The sequence below is a fragment of the Pteropus alecto genome, unplaced genomic scaffold (genome assembly GCF_000325575.1).
Source record: "Pteropus alecto unplaced genomic scaffold, ASM32557v1 scaffold100, whole genome shotgun sequence".
Taxonomy (NCBI): Eukaryota; Metazoa; Chordata; class Mammalia; order Chiroptera; family Pteropodidae; genus Pteropus; species Pteropus alecto.
In genome coordinates, this window is record NW_006430723.1 from 600,044 (window position 1) to 621,787 (window position 21,744).

At 41.1% G+C, this 21,744-nt stretch overlaps 3 protein-coding genes across 6 annotated transcripts in view; all 3 read right to left on the reverse strand.

Moving 5' to 3' along the window:
• Positions 1-458: 458 nt before the first annotated feature.
• Positions 459-2,357, reverse strand: LOC102895288 (putative N-acetyltransferase 8B). The gene is made up of 2 exons (XM_006905235.3): positions 2,219-2,357; positions 459-1,580 (listed from the first exon to the last, which is right to left on the reverse strand). Exon 2 carries the CDS (start codon positions 1,503-1,505, stop codon positions 801-803), a length of 705 nt encoding a protein of 234 aa, XP_006905297.1. The 5' UTR covers positions 1,506-1,580; positions 2,219-2,357; the 3' UTR covers positions 459-800.
• A 4,957-nt stretch (positions 2,358-7,314) lies between these two features.
• TPRKB (TP53RK binding protein) lies at positions 7,315-13,337 on the reverse strand. Of its 4 annotated transcripts, none has more exons than XM_006905181.3 (5): positions 13,258-13,337; positions 10,744-10,903; positions 9,697-9,819; positions 8,104-8,280; positions 7,315-7,577 (listed from the first exon to the last, which is right to left on the reverse strand). In XM_006905181.3, the coding sequence occupies exons 2-5, from the start codon at positions 10,882-10,884 to the stop codon at positions 7,491-7,493; spliced, it is 528 nt and encodes a 175-aa protein (XP_006905243.1). In that variant the 5' UTR covers positions 10,885-10,903; positions 13,258-13,337; the 3' UTR covers positions 7,315-7,490. The 4 variants fall into 4 exon arrangements, with proteins under 4 accessions (XP_006905243.1, XP_006905242.1, XP_006905245.1 ...); XM_006905180.3 differs by lacking the exon at positions 13,258-13,337 and adding an exon at positions 13,000-13,075; XM_006905183.3 differs by lacking the exon at positions 13,258-13,337 and adding an exon at positions 12,810-12,992.
• Positions 13,338-20,614: 7,277 nt separating this feature from the next.
• DUSP11 (dual specificity phosphatase 11) overlaps positions 20,615-21,744 on the reverse strand; it is a 22,476-nt gene continuing 21,346 nt past the window's right edge. Inside the window, exon 10 of the mRNA XM_006905184.3 lies at positions 20,615-21,307. Within this exon, the coding sequence (XP_006905246.2) occupies positions 21,112-21,307 (196 nt within the window). The 3' untranslated portion in view covers positions 20,615-21,111. The remainder of the gene's footprint in view (positions 21,308-21,744) is intronic.

Below are 21,744 nucleotides of genomic sequence, written 5' to 3' on the forward strand. Positions count from 1 at the left end.
CACACACACACACACACACACACACACCAGTAACGTCTTATCTTTGCCAAAGTTCCAGGCCCATAGGTGCCAACTATCATTTTCAGATTCCTCAGGGTCAATGTCCTTGCCCACACCAAGTCCCAGATGCCCTCACCCCCGCACTCAAGACAACATATGCCCACTTGCCCCTCCTGTCTCTCAGCCCCTCTGGCCTGGAAGCCCCTGGACGGCATGGACCATGTCTGCCTGAAATTCCTAAAGCCATTGACTTGTTACTTAAATCATTCGAAGCGTGAGATTCACTGTGGGCCTCTCTTGTCTCCAGCACCAGTGGTGCCCACGTGCGATCTCCTCCTGCAGGGCCACCTGGCTGGGCCCAGGAGAGGTGGTGGGAGCAAATATCAAAGTTGGTCCTTCCCTCTTCCCGCCAGGGAGATGGACAGGTCGCCCCATTAAATGTCCAAGTCGGAACACAATTCAGGGCACACAGAAGTTTAATTTAAAACTTAGAAGTGGGGGCACAGTTTTAGGGGTGGGTGGGTGATAGTTCTCTGGGAAGCAAGACGGGAAGATGCAAGGCAACAGGATCGAGGAGGAAGATGGCCTGGGAGAAGGAACTGAGGGGGACCCCAACCAAGTCCAGGTAGAAAAGCTACTGGAATGGAGGTACACGGTCAAGATCGTGGCCTTGGGTAACACAATACGACGTGTAGGACACTGAGTGCTGGTGGTGAGCTAGCTCAGAAGGTTGCGTGGGCTGCACACACCAGCCCTGGGCCTGAGCCCATCCTCTCCTGGTTAATCCACCAGAAAACAGGTCACAGCTCCCCTCTCTCTTGCAGTGCCTGAGCGACCTGAGCAGACGGCAGCCGGTAGATTAATTCGAAATGATTGATGGCGATTAGCGCCCAGCTCCACTTATAGAAGTACTGGTGCCTCTTCTGGAAGCCCATGCTCTGGTAGAGTGCCAGAGCGGAGACCTGCAGCATGCTGGTGGCAAGGACGACTTCACTGTAGCCCTGGTCACGTGCAAACTGGAGGAGCGTCCTGACCAGGGCTTTCGCTATCCCCTGACCCCGGCACTCCGAGGCCACAGACAGGTGAAACAGCTCCACCTGCTTCTTCCTCAAGGTGGGATCCTCAGCTGGCAGAGCTCCCACCATGCCCACCACCTGCCCCTCAGACTCAGCCACCCAGAAGCAGGAGCCACGCTTGCTTAAGTAGGTTTTGGTGATGTCAGACATGTCTGTGTCCAAACAGTTGTCCACATACTGGGTCCAGAGGATTTTAGCAAGGAACCTCAGGGCAGCCAGGAGGGCGAGGCTGGCCACCAGGGCCAGGAGCCAGGAGCCAGAGCCCAGGAATAAGGCGAGGGGCACCCCAAGCAAGACAACTTGGGTTCTCGGCAACTTCAGGATATGGCGGAAGGTGTTGGGGACATGCTCGGTCATTCCGTGGGAGAACAAGTCCAGGACCCTTTGGCGATCACTCTCCCTGTATTTGCGGATGTGATAAGGAGCCATGGAAGACTTCTGTGTCTGAATCTCCGGGTCTGTGAGAGAGAGCTAGGCGTCCCTGCACCCCTTTCTGGCAGTCCTCTGTAAGAGAAAGGAAGCCATGTGAGAATGCACATTCCCCCAACCTCCTAGGAACCAGAGATACTCTGCTCAAGATGTGTCTTTCTGCTTCTGTCTGAGAGGAAGTAGGCAGCAGCCACTGGGAGAAGATGGAGGGTCAGAAACACCTGCATTTAACCAAGTCTCCATTGTTTTCTAGCTGTGTGACCTTGGGCATGTCACTTAACATCTCTGAGCCTGTTTCCTCATCTGTAGAAAGGGTAAAGTCAAAACACGCCTTTCCATGTTGTTTTAAGGATTAAAGAAAATAACATACACAAAGCTCTGGTATATAAAGTACCCTCCTCTACACCCTCGTTCCCTTTTTTCTGGCTCTCCTCTCAGCTTCGGTACACCGGGGACACCACGCAGCAGCCAGAGCACACATCCTCCACTCTTTCTTTGGTCCCTCTCCCAAGGATCATGTGTTGAAGAATCCTGTGTTCCACAGCACAGGATACAGCAAAGGCTTCTTTCCCCTTGACTGCAAACTTTTAGGCTTTTGAGGTGGCGTAAGAGCCAAACACCTAAAATGGCCCAGCCTTGAGAATCAGAGGAGGAGGGTCTAGGGCTCTCGGCCACACTCAGAGCGCACTGTACTTCCACCCATGCCCTCTCACCTGTTACCACAAAAGCCTCGTGTCCAGGTCAGCTCAGCCTGGCCTCTCCCTTCAGCCTCCGACTGGCATCCAGGATAACTGTGCAGGGTTTCTGTCACCCCAGAGGTGGAGCAGGCCCTGGGCGCCACCTCATTGGCTGGCTCCTGGAAATCTGATAATCATAAACCTCAGGATCAAGAAGCTTAGCTATGACAGGGCAGGGAGCTGATTTTTCATTCACCTCTGTGATCACCAGGAATTAGTAGGGGAGTGGCCTGGGGGAGCACTAGCTGTGTCTGGAACAGCCTGAGAACGAGGCACAGGGCTTATGATCCGTTCCTGTAGTTTTGAGTCCATGTCGAGAGGGTGCCAGCAGAGGATGGGGGATTAAAGACCCTTCCTCTGAGCTGACTCACAGCCTTGGTTGTTCCCAAGACTGGGGAGATGGGGAGCAATGATCACCTAGTTACAGAATCCCCTTCCCTCACCTTATTCGATTACAGGGGAGACACCCAACCTTTTCCTTTAATATGCAATCCTTGTCTAAGTAACCAAATCCATGTGACCTACCAATCTGCATCCCTTCCCCCCTAGCACCCAAGGCCCTCTAACAAACGGTTGTTTTTGCAGGTGGAGGATTTAGGCTCTGGAGCTACCTGGTTCCTGTAAAGGACACTGTTCCTAAACTGGCTCAAAATGACTTTCTCTGAAAGTCTTATGGAGCTTACGTTAACTTCTTCTTTCCCAGGAAATGGCATTGCTTTTTTTTGTTGTTTGCTTTTTTTTTGTGTTTGGTTTCTTCTTGTCGCAGAGCTGAAACATCAACTACAGTTACAGAAAGAAAACCTGTAAAACCACTCTTCATAACATACAAACAAGTACACATACAAGTTCAACTTCACCAGAGTCTGACATCTCAAAATGGCAAATATGCTTACAAGTTAAGGGCATTGCCTGCGAGCTTCTTGAGACCGGCATGTGTGTACTCTCATACTGGGAGTGCAAACTGGCACCTTTCCGGTTTTGAAAGCCTTTAAGGAGTGTATATCCCCCACCCCCAAAATTCCCCTTCTAGGAAGCTACCCAAAAGAGAACCAAGTACAAAGATTTACTTGACATTATGTGCCTCTTGACGAGAAACGAGGACACAAAAATCTATGTACTACTATTCCCCTAAAGATTTAAACTACCTCGAATCGTGAACAAATCGATAGTGGAATTCTGAAAGACTTGTACGGTACTTCTTAAAAATGTCAACATCATTATTTTACTTTTCGGGATGGTTAATGACTTAAAGCGTGACTTTATGTCATATTACAAAAACATAACCGAACACCCAGTAGGCAGGTCGATGTTAGGTCCAGGAGCACCCTATCCCTACCCTGGAGAGCCGGGACCTAGACTCCTCCCCTACCTTTGTGTGGGAACCGCACCTTGCAACGTCCGGGTTGGCAACACTACACGCGTTTCACCAGACTTTCTTCCTGTCTCCGCCAATTTACTCACCCGAAATATTCCCATCGAAAAAGCCTGCCTCAAGCCCCAAGTAAGTTTCAGGTCCACTCGCTTGGGGCTGACGCCATCTTCGTCTCAACTCTGCTCCCACTCTGCTACAATAAACCTGGCTTAACCCCTTCAGGCCTTGCACGTTCCTTATCCGCAACCAGACAGCGGATGCCAATCGGTATAAGACATTCTCTGAAGAGGTTAAGACCAGGGATTCTCGGATTTCTAGTATATCTAAGAATTAAATCTAGTTTGTTTTAAATGCACACTTTCAGGCCAAATCTCAGATTTATTTTAGTGAGACTGGATGGAGTCTAGGAATCTGCAAATTATTGACCAACTCAGTGACTCTGATAAGAGACAAAGAGATTACAATGGAGTTAAGCATGCCTTCATTTCTCACTTCGACTGGATGAATGGACCATGGGTACCAGAGATGAACACGATTAGCGTAATCAGAGGAGAGGCAAGGACAAGCCAAGGTGTTTTATCCTAGATTAAGAGGTTCAGATTAGAAAAGCCCTGAATATCAACCTACAAAACCTGGCGATTAGAATCCTGAAACCACCTAAGGTTTTAGAAAAAGGGAATAATACCATGAGAGTGAGTTTTAAAAGAAGGTTGAGTTCATGGGATGAGTTGTAAAGCTGGAACGTCAAGGAGGTTTAGAATGAGGTGATAAAATGAGTGTCAAGGAGGAGGTACTGACAATAGAAAATAAAGACCAGAAGACATACTGGTAAAAATATTAAACTTCCTTTTTCATACCTAAGGACAGGAAATTAATATTAAACACATTCAAAAATACTCATTACAAACATAATCACCACAGCAAAAACAAAAGTAATAATAAAATAATGTTCCACAGGTGTTTCTGAGGTTTACTTGCATTTTGCTTGAAATTCCATAGGACTTCAACAGCAGTAACTAGTGCCTTCTTTTTATTATTATTTTTAATTGAAGAAATGATTTAATTCGCCCCCAATCCCCCATCCGCATCTCTCTCTCCCCTTCCCCCTCCCTCCTCCCTCTGGTGACCCCTGGTCCATTGTCCATGTCTAATGCCTTCTTTTAACAGGGATTTGAGAGGAAAAGTTTCTTTACTTTCAGGAAGAAAAGCCTTTGAAAGATCAGTGTTTGATACCCAGAGCTGCATTCAATTCCTTTTGAAGTTTTCTCTTGTCATTTTATTATTTTTTTTTGACAAGCTGAGAGCAGAGTTTTGACCCCTCTGACATGAGTTGTCTGTTTTCATCTTTTAATTTCACATGCTTGGTTTTTTTCTTTTAGATTCTGACCTAATCATTTAACATATGAATCGATTTAGCTGTTCCTGAGCAGCACCACGTTCATTCGACAAAGCCTCTATCTCTGCTTCAAATGCATCGTTGTAGCTGAAAAGGTTTTGTTTCATTACATACTTCTTCATAAAGTAGATGCCCCTTAATTTCCTGTTAATTCTGCCACCGAATTATCTTTTCCTGCCTTTATCTTTTATCTTTTTCTTCCTCTTCCAGTTTCTTAAAATCTTCACCTTGTTGCTTGAGTCGGTTCTCCAAGTCAGATTTTTTTAAAGAGAAGAAACTGTGATTTTTTAAATTTCTGCTTCCTTAAGTGCTGAACTAGTCTGCAGATCTAGAAGCGCCCCTGTATACTATTGATTTGAGCTCTCAGTTGCACATATCTGAACCATTTTTTCTTTACCCATTTCTCGTTTAGAAAAAGAAGTGCAGCTTGCCGCCAGCATTAATTTAATTTTACATAAACACGCTCTTTGAGACTGAAGCACATGACTGGTTTTCAGTGTGAAAACATAAAAACTGTTCTTGGAGTCATTTCTAAACAGAACTTGTCTTTAATCCTAATGTAACAGAAATGTATACATTAATCAGATTCATCAAATGAATCTCTGGCTAACGACTGCTTGCGAATGATGTTAACATCACGTGTAAAAATGTGACGTCCTCTAGGATTTGACATTTTCAGCAAATAGAATTCCTCTGTTTTGTGAATGGGAACATCACTGCCAAAAACAGAATTCTATAAATAGAATGATGTCATTTGTTTCCAGACTATTGATACACTAGAGCAATGAAAAAATAATAAAAGTGACATAATTCATGGCAAACTTTGGGGGTAAGGTTAGGACTGTAACCTGCGACTTATCTCGGGGTCAACGCTGCAGCCACAAGCGCCACTGGCGAGTACTCTCGGGGCAAACGGGACATGGGTAAAAAGGATTGTTTTAGGTTAAAGACATTAAAAGTCATGACAATTAAACACGATGTAGGGTGAATGAAGTGTCATGTCTGCAGCTAGCTTTCAAACAGTTCAAAAGAAAAAAGGTGTGTGTGTGATGTGCATATAGGTAAAAAGGAGAGCAATCAAATATAACAAAATATTAACGAATGGTGAATTCACATGAAAGACGCATAAATGTTCATTGTACTATTTTCAGCTGTTTTGTATGCTTGAAATTTTTGAAGTAGAGCTGAGAGGTCAAGCGTGGTTCCTCGCACGTAAAATATCTTGGGGTTGTTGTGAGGACTAAAGGAGGTAGCGCGTATGACGTTTTTAGCACGATACACACAGGAAACGTTAGCTGTGCGCTTTTGTACTTTATGATCGTGAGGGAAATCACGCGTTTGTTCCCTAAGCAACCCTACCTCTCCACTTTCCAGCAAGAGGCAGGATCACACTTCTCTACCCTTTTTGAAGTTGGCAGGGCCACATGACCGGCTTTGGACAGTGAAACCAGAGATAAGCGGTATCTGTCATTTCCACATGGAAGCTTTATGAGCCACCTTATAATTCGGAGTGTTCCTTTTAGCTGCGCAGTAATCCACAGAGCACATGTCGAGATGAAGCCTTCAGCAGACTGGGTTCCTGAGTCACTGCAGTGAGTCTTCCTACCGATTCACACTAGCTAAATGAGCAAGAAAGATATTTCTCATGTGAACCGGTGAGCTTTAGAGACCAGAACTGCAGCCTAACCTAACCCAGAAGTCCACGAACCATGGCCCTTGAGTCAAGTCCTGCCCACTACTTATATCTGCACATAAAATTTTAATGGAAATAGCCACACTCATTGCTATGTACTGTCTGTAGATGCTTCTGCACTAGAAAAGCAATAGGTGAGTCGATGCGACAGAGACCAGACGGCCTGCAAAGCCAAAAATATTTACTATCTGGCCCTTCACAGAAAAGTTTGCTGACCTCTGATCTACTCTACCTTGACTGATACAAGCAAAATATAAAAAGTGAGCAAATCCAAACTATTTATAAAACATTTTACACTAGCATAGGGCCTCAGGCAAGTTACTATGATCTGTTAGTGGCTGTGTGTAAAATGGGAGTAATAACAGCATCTACCACATAAAGTGTTATGACAATGAAATTAATGTTGTAGAACACTTAGAAACAAGAGGCTTGAAAAGGAAATGCTAGCGTACTCAGAAGTAAGGGCAGGGATACGAGCTGGTGGACATAAAATCAGTAAGGCAAAAACCTACTACACTGTAGATAGCCAATAAATGTTTGCAATTACTATCCCAATTATAGAAAAATAAAATATATTTGAATAGAAATAGAAAATAGAAGACAGTAACAAATAATTGTAACAGTGGCAAACTTTTAAAATATTAAGAGGTAGAAGTCGGTTTTTTCCCTTTGTTATATCAATGCGCTTTAAATTTTTCTACAATGAACATATACAAATACAAATGATTTTAACATAAAAGGAAAATCAATGTTTTTTATAAATGCAGAAAATTATATTTCTCTCATTTCACAAAACATCTTTTGTTGACATTCTACAAATGACACCATCCAATAATGTCCCAATACTTTCTTCTGGTGAAGATACTTTATATACCTGTAAAAATAAAAGACAAATTATGACATGTGGATAGTCATGAACTACTAATTTTCATTACACAAACATGTAGAAGTGAAATTACTTTTATTGGGACAATAGTATGAAATTACAAATGGAATGAAAATGTGCAAAGTAGGTGGCAATTCGTCACTTATGTCAAATTGCCGATGGTGGTAACTCTCTAAACATAGAAACCAAATTTGCACCAGTTTTAAAAACATACATCTACACATTAACTTCATACTCAATTTACTATTAGAGATGTACTATGTAAGGTTGATATTTATCTATTCTTTCACAGAGAATGCTTTCATCAACAAAGTTTCTACCTATATGTTATATAAGCCTGTATCTTCCAGTTGTTTGCATCTATAACTCTTTTTCAAGTAATTTTCGTTCTTTTAACTTTTCTTAAAAGTTCAAAAAAAAAAAAATAGAAGCACTGCTGATCAACAGCAAACGGCATGGGTACTGTCCTTCATGTAACCTACCACGCGCCCTCTACAAATGTGTATTCACAAACCTTTCTAACTTCTGTAACATTTGTTATTTCAGGAAGATTTTCCAGAGAAACTTGATGACCTTCTATCTGGGATAGCAAGTCTTCTTGATCTACTTGTTTTTCTCCATCTTCAATGTAAACAATTAGAATTGAAGTGTCATTTGCTGAGGTACCAAATGTTTTCAAAGCCTCTGAAATCTAAGGAAAAATAAAGACAATGAACCAGTAGTTTCTGCATCTGAAGCATCTCCCCACCTGCCTTCCTCCCGGCTCAGGTTATTTCCATATCCTAAGAGTTCCCTCTGTCTATACTTTTTCTCTTTAATAATCCCTTCTCAACATCTACCAGTTCTGCCTCTAGAACTCTCTGCTCAAAGGTGCACCTTATTCCCATGGAATCGAGCCCAGACCTCTTGGCATGGCACACAAACACCCACTCCTTCTGGCCCCAAGTGAAACCTCAGTCATCCACTCCTGCCCTCTAACCAGTCTGGACTAAGTATCTCATTTCAAATTCTTTGCCTGTACTTATACTCGGTCCTCTGCCTGGAGTGCCCTCATCTTTCAAGGTCCAGTTCAAACGGCACTCCCCGTTGTAACTTCTTCCTCACAGACTGCATTGTTCTTTGCTGTTCCCACAGATTTGAATTATTATCCCCATTATATCATTTATCTTAGGGCATCTGAACTTCTGTCTGTTCATCTGCCTTCCTCTGGAACATATTGTTTCTTCTGCTCCTAGAACTGTAACTGGAACAGGTGACAAGCTCAACAGCTGTTTACTGAATTGAATAGTTTCTGGAATACTGGAACAGGTGACAAGCTCAACAGCTGTTTACTGAATTGAATAGTTTCTGGAATTATTTCAAACAATCTCAAAGAAACAAAAATTATCAGGTAATTTTTTCCTCCAGGTACTGGGGAACCCTGTTACCATGCATTTTATAAATTGTTCAAACATCTGTATTTTAAACCATGCCACAGGTTTCCTGATTTTTCTCTTCACATTAGGACATGGATGTATTATTAATAGTAATAATACTACAACTTCATCAGTAAAATTTCATGTTTTTTTTACATGCCACATGTGGAATGTCTTCAGTTCAGTAACTTTCATTACTATCAGAAGTTCAAACCACAAACTCTTCTTATGTACTGGGTATGTGAATGAGCATGTTGTGTTCAAGGCTGTTCTAGGTACCACACAGCCTTGTGTTATATGGAGAAGACATGGATTCTTCCTCAAGGAGTTAACAAGGAGAATAAAAGATGTGTATGATGACACACAAATATCCATACCTAACGTTTCATCATTTAGATTTAGTTATCTTTTAGAGGGATTTTCCTGATCCCATGTAGCCAGGAGGGACAGATAAACTATCCTCACTTAGCCAAACTTTTGTTTACTTATATGCGAAGAAATTCCAAATCTTCTTTGTCTAGTAAGAGGCAGTGCTAAACCTTAATTCTCTGTCCAGAGCTCTCTTCATTTATCATTTTGGTTGTCATTTACACTAGGTTTACCGGAATTTAGCCTCCGACCCAACACTGGGGAACACATGTTATCAGGACAAGGTCAACAGAAATAAAGTAAGCAAAATTCAGAGTAATTACATGGTTATTTGGGGAAAGGTTGAAAATAACTTCAGTGTATAGAGTTCTCGTCTTCATTTTTCCCAGTTTGTAGAGGTGAACTGCTTTGTTTGCTGCCACAACTACCTGAAATGGATCGATGATCTACCAAGGAGAACAAAAAGAATTACACACAGAGATTCTGGAGCACTCTGAAGGTGCATGCCCTATCTCCCAGTAACTCTAATGTCAGGCTGTTGCACTTTATCACAGTTCCCATGGACTATATTTTCAAAGTTGCTATCTCAAGGGCCTGGGTGTTCAGAAAATCACAGATTTTTAAAGCTGCAAAAAACAAATAGTAAAAGTTTTAAAAATAACATTTATTGAGGGCTCATTGTATGGCAAAGGCCATATTCTAAACATTTCATACCTGTCTTAATTCCTAAACTACTCTATGAAACCATATTATTAAGCACATGCAGTAGATGAGGACACCAAGGCAAAGAATGTCTGGGTTGGAATCCCAGCTCTGTCACTTACCACCAAGGGAACTTGGGCAAATTCCCTAGTGTTTTATCTGTTAGATGCAGGTGATCGTAGTATTTACTTCACAGAGTTGTTGTGAAGTGAGTTAGCAGCATATGTAAGGCACTGAGAACAATGTAAGTATATGTAAAGCCAGGAACACAGCGAACGCTCTATAAAGGCTGGCTACTACCTGCTCAAAGTCATAACGAATGGCAGAACTGGCATCAAGTCCTGGCAATGTGATTCCACAGTGTGTGCTTTTCACTACTATGCAATGCCTGCTGTGCAGAGATTTTCTCATTCAGATAAGATGGAGATCCAGGCATCTGCCATTATGTCAGAGCCAGACTACAACATTCCTGGTCTCCTAGGGCAGCGCCTGGCATTTCAGCTGCTATTCACTGTTAAATTCAGGCTGGACAAATCTGACTCCACTCCAAAGCTTGGACAAGAACATTTTCCCCAAAGATGACCATTTTAGGGTAACCTATAACATCATGGAAAATTAACATATTCTTAAATGCCCCATACGGCTCACTCATTCTCACTTGTACTTACCATTGTAGGGTTAATTAATGATCCAACGATGGCGCCTTCCATGGCCTTTTTTCTCAAGACTCCAGCATTTTTTACATCTTTAAATAACAGAAGGGTCACCTTGCATTCGGGAAATAGGTCTAGCTGTTGTGTTAACTGCATTTCATAGATAAGCAGGATTCTATTGCATAAAACCAAAAACACAAGTTAACATTACTATTTACAAGTTAACATTGTAATTCATTAACAAACAAATACCTTTGCTAACAAGTACATTTTAAAAGCTTTAATGATAGAATTGTTAAACTAAAATCAACTCCAAAAGCATCCTCATGAGATGTTATCTTTCTAATCCTGATGAGCTGTTCCTTGCTTCGTTAGTCATTCCTGGGAAAGGATCGAGGTTGCTGGCTGGTTCCCAATTGTACAGATGAGGTAAACTCAGATGCATAGCAAGGGCTGCTTCCCCAACCCAGCTAGGAGCAGGATACCTGGAACTCTTTAGACTACCGGTTACATATGGAATTAATAAAATCTCACTCCAGCTTATCCTTCTACCTTTCTGATCTCACTCTTTTATTTATATTTTAGCAGAACCGAGTCATATATTAAGGAGAAAATAATTTTACAGGAAAGACATGTGACTCAAAGATTTCATTCACATTTGCAATTTAAGCAGAGTAGGTATAATTATTAAATAATCAACAATACAGGCCGTTTCTTAGACTTGTTTTACAAGAAAAGATATAAAACACCAATAAGAGACAACTTGAATAACTAAAAAGACATAACTATATCTTTGGGTAGAAAAACAAAGTATTGCAAAAATGTGATCTCTGAAACAATTTCGATCAAAGTCTTACTGAGATATTTGGGTGAGGCAATTTGATACGTTCCTTTTAACCTTTTATCTAGTAGGTTCCATTTCTAGGACTTGTCCTCAAGGAACAAATTGGAAACCTGAGAATTTATATTAATAAGATGTCCCTCTCATCATCCTAACAGTAAAAAGCTGAAAACTTGTTTTATCTAATAACAGGGGGACTGGTTCTGACTAAACAGTCATTAAAAACTGAAATCCTGAAGTAGTTAAAGACACGCGAAAATGGCAATAAATAACATTAAGTAAACACATCTGATTGGAAAACAAAACATAAAATGTGGCATAAACTGTGAGGTTTCCAAAAAGGTGCACACAAAGAAAAAAACATTAAAAGGAAAATTCACCAAAAGTTATCCCTGGCTTGGTGGAATTACATTTGACTTTCTGCTACAATCAGGAAAAAAATATCTGTCAATGATGTCCTGGCATACAGCAGTTCAATCTTTACTGTCATGATAATGTCCAATGGAAAATAATGCAGAAAGATATAACAAATATATACCCAATTATACCAAAACGTGTACGCAGAAAACAAAACCTTTAAGAAACACAGCAAAATAGGACCATCTTGGGTAACGGTGTTATAGGTAATTTTTACTGTTCTCTATAAAAAATGTTTGTGTGCATGTTCTGAGTTTTCCACAGGGAGCACACAGCATATAATGAGTATATATAATCAGGGAGGAAAAAAATTTCTGGTTTTTGACTTCACACTAGGAGGAAAAGGACACATTAAAATAGTCTTGTTTTCTATAATTCACTCACTTAGGCCGCACATTTAGAATCACCTCAAATCCCGTATCTAACCCAGAAAGTCGTGCCAATTTTACCGTTTAAACAACATTTTGACCTGTCCACTTCTCTCCACTACCCACTGCCGCCGCCCTAGGCCACCATCTCTCATGTACTGCTGGGGCCACCTAGGAGTGATCGCCTCACAATTCCTGCCCTTCTATCGTACAACCACTACCCGGCAAAGTGATCCTTTCAAAATCGTAAACCAAATCTTGTCCTTCCGCTACTCTTCTGATAAGGCCCCAACTTTACCTCAAAGCGTTCCAGATTCTATGACCAGGGCCCTTCCTCCCTCTTCTGCTGCCAAGTGCACCTCTCCCCCGACTGCGCTCTTTCGCCGCAGTGGCCTCAGCTTCGTCACCAAGCTTTCTCCCCAACTCTGTCCTCTCGGACACGTAGTTCCACTCACTCAATTCCTCCCTCCTTTCAACTCGCTGTTCGGAGTCCATTTCCCAGAGCGCTCAGAGCCCCGGGGCTGGGCCTCTCTTCTACGAGCTCCTTCTTAGCCCTTGTCACAACTTCAGTGATTCGAGAGCTGAGCTGTTTTATGCAGCCTCTCTAAGCTGTAGAAACCTTGAGGGGAGAGACTGAGTCTATACCTTCCGTGCTGGATTCCTAGGGCCTGGCCCTGGGAAGGCTCGATAAACAACGGCGGAGGGAACCCCAAGCGTGACTCAAAAATTATCACATGCCCCCACTGCCTGCAGGGTGGGGCCCGGGGGGGGACCCCAAGCGTGACCAAAAAAAAAAAAAAAAAAAACGGGTTACAGATGGCCGGTATTGGCCCGCCCGCTCTCCCACCGCCAGCCGCTTCTTCCCAACACTGCCGGGCCACCTCCTGCGCTGGGAGGACTCACCGCCGCCTCCCGCGTTCGTCTGGGAATATCTTCCCCTCGGAAACAAAGCCCTCCACTTCCGGAAGCTTGGTCGCAGCACCGCCCTTACCCGCTCCCACCCCCACTCCGAGGCCGCAAGGTCTTCCCGGTCGCCGCAAAAGGTTCCGGGCCGCCTTCCCTCCCGCCCGCCCTTCCCAGAGCCCTACTTCCTCAGCACTGAGTCCTGTGAACCGACGCGAGTGAGAGCCAGAGCCTCAGATCATCACTTCTGGCGGTTGCGCTGTGCGGAAAGGATGCGGGGTGGAGTCTAGGTGCCAGTCTCGGCCTTGACTCTCACCCGTACTAGGCCTTGGACGCGACGTCTTTACTTTTTTCCTGTGCAAAATCTTGGTCAACGTGTGCTCTACATACATTTGTCTCCGCTAGATGACATTCAAGTTTTTTTTTTTTCCCCAGGGCAATTGGTGTTGCAGGAAGCGACACCCCTCAGAGGAAATTCGACTCTCAGACAACCGTGTTAGAGGAAGAATTTATTGGCCGGCGGAGTGCGTGGAGTTACCACCACCGTGCAGGAGCTGGCTTTGGTTCGATTTATTACAGTTTATTTACCAATGCAGTGTCCATGCAAGGGGCGCGTGATTCCCTTAAGGTTTCACGTGTGCTTCATGACTCAGGATAGAATGGAGAGCTTCCGGTGGTAGGTGTTGGGGGGAGGAATTTTCAGGCCACTGTTTTTACAGGTCGTTTATCTTGCGACATTGGCTTATCAGCACTGTTACAGGATTCTCAAACAGAGAGACTCCACACGGAGGCTATAAGCAGGAAGCACTTATTAATGCCAGCACCTGCTCAGCAGAATGCTATCCAAAGGCTGAGCCCCAATTGTAACATAACAGGCAGTTTTATAGTTTGTTATTCCTACACAGCTACTGAAATAAGGACATTAGTTGGCTGGCAAGCCATGAATCAACAGGTGTGAGCTGGAGAGTCCTTGAGGTGGGGGAGGTAGCTATGGGAAAACATGTTAGCTGAGAGTCCTGGAAGCGGGGAGAGGGCAGTTAGGAATTGGCTTTAACCAGCTGAGTCAGTCATTTCTGCAAGCCTTTTCCTTTGCATTTTTCAGAATCCTCCTCTCCTCAATTAGTGGGGCTCAAGCTACTTTTTGCCTTCCTAGAGTTCATTTAGGGAGGATCTCGTATATCCCACCATGCTTGGCGATTTGCCCTGAGTACTTAAGAGATCAATGACTACATTAATAAAGTCAACCTCTCTTCATCTACCAGGCTCTGGAATTTGGTTTGTCATCGCTGAGAGGAGGTAATCCCCTGAATAAGCTGTAGAGAATATTTTCCATGTTCTTTATAGGTTGGGGCTCATCTTAGTCAATACTTTCCTTTACACAGGAATGCGTTGGTTTATAGGGGTGAGCACAGCTGCCTTCCTTTACACTGGAAGACAGGTAAACAACAAATACAGCTGTTGTGTGCATTTGTGCTATGGAGGAAAAAATAAATGGGAGAAAGTCCAGAAGTGAGTGTATTACTATTTTTAATAGAATGGTTAAGAAATATCTCACCAAACAGGGCCATTTGAACAGTGACTAGAGGAGGTCCGGAAGCAAGCTGTGTGTATATGGGAAATCAGCATTCCGGGCAACAAAGAGAGTTCAAAGGCTCTGAGACACATAATAAGGCCTTAGCCTGTTTTCGGGATAGCAAAGAGAAGCGTGTGGCTTGAACACAATGGGAATATATATGGGAGAAAATTATTTATCCTGATAAAAGACTGGTATCCAGATTCTGTAAAGAACTCCTACAACTCAAACACAAGAGAAACAACCTAATTAAGAATGGGAGACATATTTAAACAGACAAGCCACAGTCGATATATAAAAGGTCAACAAAAACATGAACAGATGCTCGTCATTAACCATCAGAGATATGCAAATTGAAAATGAAATGAGATGACTACTCAAACACCCATGTGATGACTAAAATTTAAAAGACTGAGAATATCAAGTGTTGTCCAACATGTGGAACAACTGAAATCCTCAAGTATTGTTGGTCTCAAGAAAACATAAAACCACTTTAGAAAAGACTTTGGCAGTTTCTTGGCAAATTACACATAATTTAATAATCAAAAGTTATTTATAAAATATATGTACCATACCCAGAAATTTCACTCCTTGGTATTTACCCTTGAGAAATGAAAACGTTTGTCCAAAGGATTATACTGCAACTGTGCAATAAATCAACTACTGCTACATATAATAATGGGTGAATCTTAAAATAATTACGGGGAATGAAAAAAAGACATAAAAATAGTACATGCTGTATGATGCCATTTATATAAAACTATAGTGGCAGAAAGCAGATCAGTGGTAGCTTGGTTAAAGAGCCTGGAGTAGAAAAGGGGAATTACAAAGGGGCACATGGAAACTTTGGGGTAATAGGTATGTTTTATCTTGTAATGGTTTCACGTCAAATGTATCAAATTGTACACTTTAAAAAATGTACAATGTAATGTGTGTTAATTATATTTCTAAAGCTGTTTTAAAAATCACAATGAGACAACACTACATCTGTATTAGAACAACAAGAATAAAAGAAAAAACTGACAATACTGTGCTGGTGAGAATATGAGTAACTGGAACTCCTCTACCTTGTTGGCAGGGATGTAAAATTGTACTCTGGCAGTTTCTTATAAAATCGAACACACTCCAAAGCAGCAATCCCGCTCTAAAGGAAAACATATGCTCATAAAAACCTTTACACGATATTTTTAGCATCTTTGTTCAAAAGTCAAAAAGTGGAAATAACCTAATCCTTTGCCTGGCAGAAGGATAAACAAATTGTGGTAGATCCATATAACAGAATACTGACTAATGAAAAAGGAATTAACTATAGATCACTCAGTGACATAGATGACTCTCAAAAGCATTACAATGAATGAAAGAAGTCACATTCACAAAGTTATATACTGTATGATTCCACTTACATGACATTCCAAAAAAGGCAAAACTACAGGGACTGAAAACATATCAGTGGTTGCCAGAGTGTAGGGTTGTTGGGAGTAGTAGGTTGCAAAGTGACATGAGGGAATTTTCGGGAGTGATGAAACTGTACTCAATTATAGTTATAAAACTGAATGTATCTGTCAAAACTCATAGAACTATACACTAAAAAAAGAATGAGTTTTACTGTTTTTTAAAGTCATCTCAGAGGTTAAAATGATCTCTACCTAAAGTTGCAGAAGAGAGATCATTATGCATCATAAAATTAGTTCAAAAGATCTGATTTAATGAAGTGTTAACTGAGAACTTTCATAAAATCAACCTTGTTCTCTTCTGTAATATACAGGCTTGCATAAATATGCATAACTGTTACCATCTGTTAAAATGAATCTAACCTTGGTAGTGTTATCTGAACAAGTGGATCCTGGAAGACACCCAGACTTCAAAATCTGTTCCCATGTCATGTGAAAATAACCTGCAAAATGAAACCTGTACTTCTTGAAAAACTGTTACCTTGGATGTAATTGACATTTCTCAATTCCTAAAAGGTATAAATATTTGTAGGACCTCAATGTCAAATCGGTAGAAGAACTCTGATACTTCCCACTCTTATATGCATGGTTGACCAACTAAAACGACTCTGCCAGATTAACAAATACTTGACTGTCTTACCTAGGTCCTCTAGAAAGCAGAGCCTAAGGCAAGGAATAAAGGGCTGATTTTTATTTGAGGGGTTTGGAAAAAGGAAAGTGAAGCAAGGAAAGATGCAAAGCAATGTAAGGTAATGGATTTCCTCACTGGCTGACTTCATAATGAGCCAGAAAGACACTCTGGTTGGCATGAGTGTTCACTCAGCAGGCTGGACTTTTCTGGACTTAAAAGGAAAAACCATTCCTGAGAGTGGTCTACAGGAAATAGGAGGGGGAATTTACCTGCCAAACAACTCCTGTCTTTTGTGTTCCATTTATCAAGTCGGCTGTGGGAGCTAACTCTTCCACACTTCTGATCATCATCTCACTCAGATCCTGAGGCATTTCCTCCAAACCTAAAATGGAGGGATGACTGAGCAGAGAGACGGCTTGCTGGGGGTGTCATGACAACCATGCAGGCCCAGTTTAACCTGGGCTCTGGTCAGCTTAGAGAGCACAATAAGGTTTGCTGGCAAGGCAATAAAGAAGAGTGTGGTCTAGGTGACAGATGGCACAATCATGAAAGAGAGGGTTGAAGACATGTGAGACCGGGCTTAGAATCTGTTTCATATAACAGGAGATATAAATTAAATCAATGCTAAATGCTGAAAGTAGGTACCGTAGAGAAAAATAATCAGTAGGGGAATAGAGTTGGGAAAAAGGTTTTACTGAGGGAATGGGGCTTCGAAAATGAGAATGATTTGCTCACAGAGACCACAGGAGAGCTATTACAGCCAAGCAACAACCTGTAAGAGAAAAACATGGTGGCAGAAATGTGTGCAACATAACGTACTCAAAAAATGGCTGGCACACTGATAAATGGAGTGGGACAGGACAGAAACTTTGAAAAGTCAGCTGGGAGTCAGATCACAGAAAACCTCGACAAGGAGTCAGAAGTGGATTCTGAAAGCCAATAGCCACTCAAGATTTCCCAGAGGGGAATAATATGAATGAACTTGTTTTCAGGACATAATTTGGGGGCAGTTTTTAGAAGTACATTAGAAAGGTGGTTCAGAGAAGACTCTGGATGGGGTCTCCCTCTATAGTAGAAGTGTTTGTGGTTGACCCTCTAAGATCAAATCATGACTTAGGGTATTCAATGGCATATACTCCCAGGACATGATGCATAAAAATTAAGATTACCAGACTGAGGGTAAACCCCAAACCCAATTTTATTGACTTATTTACAGTCTCATTACATTGACTGGGTTGAACTCATACCTCTATCTCTACTCCCTATTCAAAATGACAGTAAAGGAATTTTTACAGAAGAAAAACTCAGAAGAAAATGGGAGATATGACAAATGGTACATGAGAGAGAACAATAAAATTATCAGAGATGGTAATGGTCACAATGGAGAAAAATAAAACTCAAGTGTGTAAAGCATGGGAAAGTAAACACGAAGTAAGCTAACCACCTTACTCCAAATCCACAACACAACCAGGGCTTCCATCTGCCTTAAATGCCTCAATCCTAAGTACAGAAAAATGGGTAAAAGTCTCCAGATATTTCAGTAACACCTTCAATATGAGAGATAGGCATCAGCAAAATGGGGAAAAAGAATAGAATAATCTAAACATAATTGATAACTTCAGAGAAAAATAATACATTCATTAAAAAAGAATCAATTCACAAATACACGCTCCTCCAACATGTACATACATTGTGTATTTGTAAATCTTAAAATAGGGATGAGGACTATGATAAAAAAAATTGGGGTTTTAATGTGTACTTGTTACAGTTAGTGGTGATAATCATTGGTCTGGACATATTTTCCTTGCAATATTAATATCTAAGATTTTTTTCAATGAAGTATTTGGGAAAAAATGCCATTTGGAAAGATTTCAAACAAAAACAAGTCTGATGTGTTTCTCCTATCCACGTTAGAACTGTTACAGTAGTATTAGAGAGCTGGGGGATTAATTAGTGACAGGTGCACAGAGAAGAGGCAAACAAATGAGGCAAGGAAGAGGGGGGAAAAGAGGTATAAGAAAAACATAATCGTGGTATACTATGGCTCGGGGGTGAATGATACTTACCTAGCAAATAACTTGAACTTAGAGTATTGATTTAACCAAAAGTTGGGAAAATAATTACACTGAAAAGATGAGGTAACAGAAATGCATACGTGGGTAGACACTGTGAAAAAGCTAAATCCTCATGTTCCACAGGAGGAAGTCAATAGATAATATCACAAATTGAAAATTCAATAAGTGGTAACATATGCATGACATTTAAATATACAGGCAAATACTAGAAGACTGCAAATACTTAGCGAATGCCTTTGGGGAGTGATAATCGAGTAGCTGGTGGCTGGGGATTATTCTTCTTCATGGTAATCTTGGTAGAGCTATTTGAATTTTAAACGTCTTGTGTGTGTGTGTGTGTGTGTGTGTGTGTGTTAATAAAAATAAATTTTAAAAGCTTAAACAGAACACTAAAAACCTTTTTGAAAAAGGAGTGGCTGGTCCTTTTAGCCAGAAAACTTTCAATGGTATGGTACGAGCTGAAGCCAGAACTATAGCGTGCTGAAGAATAAATGAGACAGGAGATAGCAAAAGGAGACTAGTTTTTAACAAGACTTATTGATAGCTGAAACAGAAGGGGGAAGGGATAGAGGAGACAATAGGGTCAAGAAAGGATTTTGGAAGGTGGCAGTGCTTATATGATGGGTCTTCTGGCAACGTCCTCCCTAGAAACTGCTTGCCAAGGAATTCCTTAAAACTATTAGACTCATTAGATTCCCATACCTGCTCCTGCTTGTTCTTTTTTGCCTCACCAGTTGTCTTGTTCCCAATTTCTATCCAGTCGAGCTCCCATGATGTATCCTGGGGAACAATTCCACAAGAACAGTCTTTTAGCAATAAAGACTCATATCTTTATTAAATGTGGTGAGCAGTGAAAAACTATATAAGCCATCACTTAGATGAAGGGTAGCAACTTGACTGAGCTAATCAAAGACTACTTTCTTAGGGTCAGGTTCCACATGTTGCTTATATATAAGAAAACAGAGAAAATAACTACCACATCACACATTCTGATATAAATTTTCAAAATCAGAGGCTTTAAAAAATGAAGCCAAGTTACCCAAGTATATTCATTAAATACCTACAAAGGCTTATGATGTCATGATGGTGAGACACATACTTAAGCAACAGTTTCTAGCTTCCTCTGCAGCTAAAAATAATTACCACTCCCCAAGTGATCTACCTATGTGTCCTAGAGATATACCAGCAAAAGAGACAATTTAGAAAAAGTCAAGGTCAAGGCATCATTACCCTGTGAGAGGCAAGCGGAGATAGATCCCAGCAAATTACGTTCAACAGAGCAGCAAAAACACAAGGAGCCATGCAAGTCTTCCCAGACACCCCAGACTTTAAAGGTCATATCCTAGTCTGTTCAGTAAGCAACCTTTATAGCTTATGAAAGTTTTCAAGTTGTCTGAATCGTTCTACCCAGTTGACACCAATACCTTGTCAGATAAATTACCCAGCATTCTGGTTTATCAATCAATCTCTCTTCCCCAGTTGTGACTACCAATCCCTAAAAGTTTCTCCACTCCTGTTTTAGATGGTATATCTGGCAATTCAGTGAAAGGATGCTGGTCAAGTCCCACAACAGACTGCCAAAAAAAATTCTAATCATAAAAAGACCAGAACTAATTACAAATAATGATTAGGTTCAAAGAGACTGTCTCCCAGGTAGATTTTAATAGAAATCTTGAACAGTGAGGGGCAAAAAAATGATACTCTTAATGATTGGGTCAATAACAGAACATGACAGAATAGAACATGACTAAAACTTTTTGTATACACACATTCATATCACAAGTCTAGTCAAAAGGAAATACACAGAAAAGTTAGAATTTAAAATAATTTAAATTAAAAAAAATTATGTTCAAGGGATGTTCTTTATTACTTTGTTATAAAATAACATCTTCCTTAAAAAAAAGTTAAGGCCGAAACGACAGATTACTTCTTTCACTGTTGCAAATACCGCGAGTTAATCAGCAAAGAGTTAATAAGTATCAATATAATTTTTCCTTAAGTTTGAACACATAAGGGAGAAATAGAATAGATTATAAACGTCATTGGACCTGATCTTATAAAAAATCACCCCAGCCATCTTCAGTCCTGTTCTGTCTCCGGATAAATTTCCAGGATAGGTTTGTGTCACTCAGTCCATCCACAATAGGTTGGATAGGACAGTCCGTGGTAACTGCCAGAATACCATCTCTGATTCTGGACTACTCGGCTGGCATTTGGCTTTACATTCCAAGAGTACCTCCTCTGTGAATGGTCCTCTCCAGGGGGACCAGGAGGAGGGTTATGACTTCTCTGGTAAACATTCTGATTCTGTGAACATTTTCTTAAAACAAAAAGTAATAAACTATTATTAGTTTTAAAAAATGCACAGTGAGCTTTATAAAATAATACATAGACACTCTAGTTCTACTGTTTTCTACCTGTGTGACCTCAGCAGATAAACTGCTTAATCTTTGGACTTCCTAGTTTTTTTTATAAAATGAAGTTATTAACACCTTCCATCTTCCTGGGTTGTTTTGAAGATAAATTAAGAAAACATACTTAAATTACCTACCGTAATGTCTCGGTACACAGCAGGTTCCCAGGAGCCTTTCTATCTTTCTCTAAAGAGATAAATGCCGACACTACTCTAATCAGATACTTTCTCTCCAAGTCTGGTAGGTTGACATGAGACAGAATAAGCTATTTATTTTTGAAAATATAAAGCCGCTTTCTCTTTATAAGTAAATGGATATCTAATTCAATGGGTAATGTTTCCTT